We start from the raw sequence: 6,000 nt of genomic DNA, 5'->3' as shown, positions 1-6,000 counted from the left end.
ATTGGAAAATCCATAAAATGAAATGTAGTCTTATCATTAATAGCACTAAATCTGCCACCTAGATATGTCTAACACTTGTATCTGACACATTCAGAAGGAGAGATAAAGCTCTTATTATATGCCAGGCATAACAATATAATTCCAAGGACTTTGGGGATTTGTTTGGGGGAGGATTATTTCGCTTAGAAGGCACTATTAATGCCAGGCAGGAAGGCCCTGGCAGGTGATGAGGAGAAGCCCAGGCTTACCTGCATGTGGAGTAGTCTGGGCACATAAGGTTTTTTTGCTGTATTGCACGCTTAGAGGTGTTTTCACATAGATCGGTGGTGTCAAACAGAAACTGGTAGAACTGGCTACATACTGACTTAGAAAGCCACAATTGTCTATACCGTATTGTAATTTTATTTATTCTGTTAAACATTTCCAAATTTCATTTGATTTTGGTTTGGGCTGCCATCGGGAGCCCCTGACTTTGAGTTTGAGACCTCTGGTGTAGATGACACTTATCCTCAAGAAACCAAGACTTGGTCCATAAAACTGAAGAGATTCCTCCAGGATTTACATGCTTGTCACTGGTAAACACATAGGCCACAATATTCTTCAGAGCTGCGAATGTGGTGGCTACCACCATGGTACAGACACCTGGAAAAGACAGAACAACAGAATTTTAGACACTGGAGTATGATAAAGGCTTCAGGGATATAATGAATAAAGAAATCTAACAGTTCCAAGAGCTGATTCATGGGACACCAGAGTAGGAAAAGACTTTAAGGTCAGGAGGTCTGTCCTTGCTCACCCACAGGGCAAGAGTGTCTTCTCCAACTCTGCTGTTGGAGAGATGACCCTCTGGCCTTTGCCCATCCCACTGTCAGAGAGACATTCTTTGCATATAAGGCAAAATCTGCTTCCTTATTTCCCAGTCCCTGTTCTGCTTCCTTCAGCTACGATCACATTGTGAGGCCACTTTTGAGGCGATGGTCCTTTGAGTACTTCAGGACAGTTCTCATAATCATCTTTGATTATCTATTGAGGAAGAGCTAAATACATGATGGGCTAGGAATGTAAGAGCACATGACGGTGTCATAACAAATGACAAAATGGACTGTTTAAGAAACTGGAAAGGTCTCTATGAACTGATACAAAGTGAAGTGGGAAGAACCAGGAGAACAACTCCTACCATGAAAGCAATTGAAAGAAAAATCGCTTTGAAAGACTTTGGAACTCTGATCAATGCAATGATAAGCCGCAAGTCCAGAGGACTGAAGATGAAACATGCTGCCCACCTACTGCCAAAGAGGTGATGGTCTTAAAATGCAGAGGGGGACACATAGATCTGAACATGACCAGCCAGTGTGGGAATTTGTTTTTGTAGACTCTGCATATTTGTTGAAAAGGTTAATTTTCTCTTCTTTTTTAGTGTTCAAAGATGGGTTTGGGGGTGGGAAAGGACAGGTGTGAGGGAAACATAATGTCTGTAAAAATAAATAAATAGAAATATGAACAGACTGAATTGGGGAAGATGGAAACTCTAGGGTATTTTGTGAGTAAAATTCACTTTTCCCCTAAAAAACAAAAATAGAGTTTTAGATTTACCCCCACTCAGTTTTATGTCATTGGTCCCAACCCATGATTCCAAGGCACAGAATTCTTTCTGAAGCCTGAATTAGTCATGCAGTTTATGGAGGTATCCCTCCAGCTGTGGGGCAAAGTAGGTTTGCTAGGTCTACCTTCTACAACTGTGCCCGCAGTGGCATGAATATATGATGAAGTAATTGACACAAAAAGACAAAGACATGGGGCTAGGCGAGTCACATAGTCAAGCTATAGACTGATTTTAATGAAGTTACTGACAGTATTTTATACAAGTTAGTTGCTGAGTCATCCAGACTTCAAAGAAGAGTACAATAAAGCATTGGTTAAGTTTTTATCTCCTTGTTCCTAGCAGCGAGACACTATATTTACTCAAGGCTAACCAAATTGAAACATTTATGTTCTCTTGCATGTAGATAACCAGACTGAAACATTTCTGTCATCTCCCATATAAATAGTCAGCTACAAAGGTGGGTTTTCTTTGCCACACCTTCTTATCCTGAAACTGGCCCTTGCCGTGCACAGACCCATTCTCAACTGACCTTGCCGTGCAAAGATCTAAGAGTTTTCCTTGCAGAGGTCTGATGAGGCCTAATCAGGATATAGCTGGTTTTCCGTATACATCTTTATCCAAGTCTTTTTAGGTTTCCTTCTCATCTCTTCAAGACAATGAGGCTTGTAAAAGGGGCTAATTCAGTAATAACCAGGAGAGGCTGATGGGCCAAGTAGGATGATAAAGATGAGTCAGAGGACTCAGAATCCATGTTACACAAAGTAGGTGTTCAATGATGCTAGAGAGATGAATAAATGAATCCCACCAGATTTCTCAAATCATTAAGACAAGTGATACTCAGAGGGCATAGTCCAAAAAGAGTGTAGGAGAAACCTTTAAAGAGAGTAGTCTCAGAGGAACCTAGCCAGCTCACTAGTTTGGGAGAGCTCTGGGTGAGTGAAATGCAGGAACAGCAGCAGGCCCAGGGTGGAAGTACTGGCTACTACGGCAATCGAGCCCTAGGCCTCTCAGCCCAGGACAGGAGTCTGTTGGGAGCTATGGGAGACACCAGCACAGAGCCTGCGGCTGTGGGAGCAGCTAGCCCAGAGGTCTCCAGCCCACAGCCTAAAGGTTTGAAACTCACCTTCTTGAAATTCCGAGAGCCATGACGGCCAAGTAAATCATCTCTCCCCCACCCCCTTGAATAAACCCAGAGAATATTACCTCCGGAGAAACAGAGGAGCCAGAAGTGGGGCTTCAGTAGCCTTTTAGCAAGAGAAGTTGGGGAGAGGGCCCTTCTTGTGGTGGCAGAAGAAGACTAGTGCAGGAAGAGAGGTGCCCCAGCAGCCCTCACCACAGCAGAACAAGAAGAGTTACTGAGCCCCAGGGGGGTAGAGCTAGCAAATGTCAACACCAGGACCCCAGACATGCCTTTGCACAGCCAGGGGAAGTGGCAGACACCAGCACAGATAATGGCTGAGACCACCTGTGCTGTAGAGCAGTCCTGGGGAAGAGGAGACTTCCAACAGCCAGGCCATCCCTCCCCGATACCTCACAAAACCAGAGGCTGTAGCAGACAAAGCCAATGAGCAGGCACAGATCCCAATACAAGAAGCTTGGGACAGAGCCCCCGAGCCCTAGAAGCAGAGATCCACTTTAGAACCCAGGAGCAAAAAAAAAAAAACACCATGAAAAAGCACCCTAAAAAGCCAAAGACTATTGATTCCTATTATTGAGACAGGGAAGATCAAAATACTAATTCGGAAGAGGACAGCAAGATACCCACATCTGAAACCTCAAAAGGGAATGTGAACTGGTCTTCAGCTCAAAAAGCAAAGTAAAAGAAAAAATGGAAAAAAAATTCACTGATGAAAACAAATTTTTAAAAAGTAAAATTGGCGAAATGGTTAAGGAGATTCAGAGTATAAATGGAGAAAATGTCTCATTGAAAAGTAAAGTCAACCAAATGGAAAAGGAGATAGAGAAGCTAAAGGAAGAAAACAATACATTAAAAATTAGAATTGGGCAAGCAGAAGCTAATGACTCTACGAGACATCAAGAATCAGTCAAACAAAATCTAAAGAATGAAAAAATAGAAGAAAATGTGAAATATCTGACTGGAAAAACAAGTGACCTGGAAAATAGATCCAGGAGAGACAATCTAAGAATTATTGGTCTACTGGAAAGCCACAGTGAAAAAAAGAGCCTGGACAGTACCTTCCAAGAAATCACCAAGGATAACTTCCTCAAGGTCCTAGAACCAGAGGGTAAAATAGCCAGCAAAGAATCCACCAATCACCCCCTCAAAGAGATCCCAAATTAAAAACTCCAAGAAATATTATAGCCAAATTCCAGAATTATCAGGTCAAGGAGAAAATACTGCAAGCAGCAAGAAAGAAACAGTTCAAATACTGTGGAACTACAGTCAGGATCATGCAGGATCTTTCAGTTTCTACATTAAATAACAGGAGAAACTGGAACATGATATTCCAAAAGGCAAAGGAGTTTGGACTACAACCAAGCATCAACTACGCAGCAAAATTGAGCGTATTTTTTCAGGCAAGGAGATGGACATTCGGTGAAATGAGGGAATTACAGACCTTCCTGATGAAAAGGCCAGAGCTCAATGGAAAATTTGATCTTCAAATACAAAACTCAAGAGAGACATAAAAAGGTAAACAGAGAAAAAAGCCTCATTAATCAATAAGGCAAATTATTTACATCCTTGTATAGGATTATATTGTTTTATATATGTGTCAATCTTGAGAATAACACAGTTATTATGACAATTGAAAGGGATATACATAGACTGTGGGTGTCAGTATAAAATAACTGATACAATGATAAAAAACATAATTGAGATATGTAGGGATGGTTCTGGGAGAAGAGGTAAGGAGGTAGTAGAAAAGGATATGAAGAGGCACAAAACATATTATAGTAGAGGGAAAGAAGGGAGGGAGAAGAGCAGTATTTGAGCTTTACTCTCATCAGATTTGGTTCAAGAAGGGAATAACATACTCTGATAAGTATAGAAATCAAACTTGTCCTATAGGTAGTAGGAGAGGAAAGGGGAAAGAAAAGGAAGGGGGGGTGGTCAGAAGGGAGGGAAGAAGTATCAATGGGAAAAAGGTAAGATAAAGAAGGGGAATCAAGAGGGAGGGTAAACTGAGGAAGGCAGTGTCAAAAGCAAAACTCTTTTGAGGAGTGGAAGGGAGAAGGGAGAAATAAAAACATAAATGGGGGGAAATAGGATGGCGAAAAAGACACAGATAGATATCATAACTGTGAATGTGAATGGGATGAACTCTCCCGTAAAACAGAAGTGGATAGCAGAATGGATTAAAAACCATAATCCTACAATATGTTGTTTACAAGAAACACATTTGAAACAGGGGGATACACACAAGGTAAAGATAAAAGGCTGGAGTAGAATATATTGTGCTTTAGCTAAAGTAAAAAAAGAAGGGGTAGCAATCCTAATCTCAGACAAAGCAAAAGCACAGGTAGATCTAATTAAAAGAGATAAGGAAGGACATTATATCATGCTAAAAGGCACCATAGACAATGAGGCAATATCATTATTTAACATATATGCACCAAGTGGTATAGTGTGCAAATTCTTAGAGGAGAAGTTAAGGAAGTTATAGGAAGAAATAAACAGCAAAACTATACTAGTGCAGGACCTCAACCTCCCCCTCTCTGAACGTGAAAAATCTAAACTTAAAATAAACAAGAAAAGTTAAGGAGGTGAATTTTAAAAAAGGCAGATATGATAGACCTCTGGAGAAAATTGTATAGGGATAAAAAGGAATAAACTTTTTTCTCAGCAGTACATGGCACATACTCACAAATTGACCACATACTAGGGCATAAAAACCTCACAATCCAGTGCAGAAAGGTAGAAGTAGTCAATGCATCCTTTTCAGATCATGATGCAATAAAATTATTTGTAATAAAGGACAATGGAAAAATAAACTAAAAATTAATTGGAAACTAAATAATCTAATCCGAAAGAATGAGTGGGCCAAGGAACAAATCATAGAAACAATTAATAACTTCTTTCAAGAGAATAACAATAATAAGGCAACATACCAAAACTTATGGAACACAGGAAAAGCAGTTCTTAGGGGAAGTTTTATGTCTCTAAATGCTTACATGAATAAAATAGATAAAAAGGAGATCAATGAATTGGGCATGCAACTGAAAAAGCTAGAGAAAGAACAAATTGAAAATCCCCAATTAAATACCAAATTAGAAATACTGAAAATCAAAGGAGAGATTAATAAAATTGAAATCAAGAAAACTATTAAATTAATAAATAAATCTAAAAACTGGTTTTATGAAAAAAAACCAATAAAATTGATAAACCTTTGGTCAATTTGATTTAAAAAAAGAAAGAAGAAAACCAAATTACCAGT

At 39.7% G+C, this 6,000-nt stretch overlaps 1 protein-coding gene across 1 annotated transcript in view; it reads right to left on the bottom strand.

Annotated features, from left to right (window-relative positions):
- Window positions 1–380: 380 nt before the first annotated feature.
- LOC118858725 (multidrug and toxin extrusion protein 1-like) overlaps window positions 381–6,000 on the bottom strand; it is a 73,281-nt gene continuing 67,661 nt past the window's right edge. The window contains exon 17 of the mRNA XM_036769330.1: window positions 381–642. Coding sequence (XP_036625225.1) covers window positions 431–642 — 212 coding nt within the window. The 3' untranslated portion in view covers window positions 381–430. The remainder of the gene's footprint in view (window positions 643–6,000) is intronic.

The sequence above is a fragment of the Trichosurus vulpecula genome, chromosome 7 (genome assembly GCF_011100635.1).
Source record: "Trichosurus vulpecula isolate mTriVul1 chromosome 7, mTriVul1.pri, whole genome shotgun sequence".
Classification (NCBI taxonomy): Eukaryota; Metazoa; Chordata; class Mammalia; order Diprotodontia; family Phalangeridae; genus Trichosurus; species Trichosurus vulpecula.
This window is presented reverse-complemented; position numbering and strand designations above follow the sequence as displayed.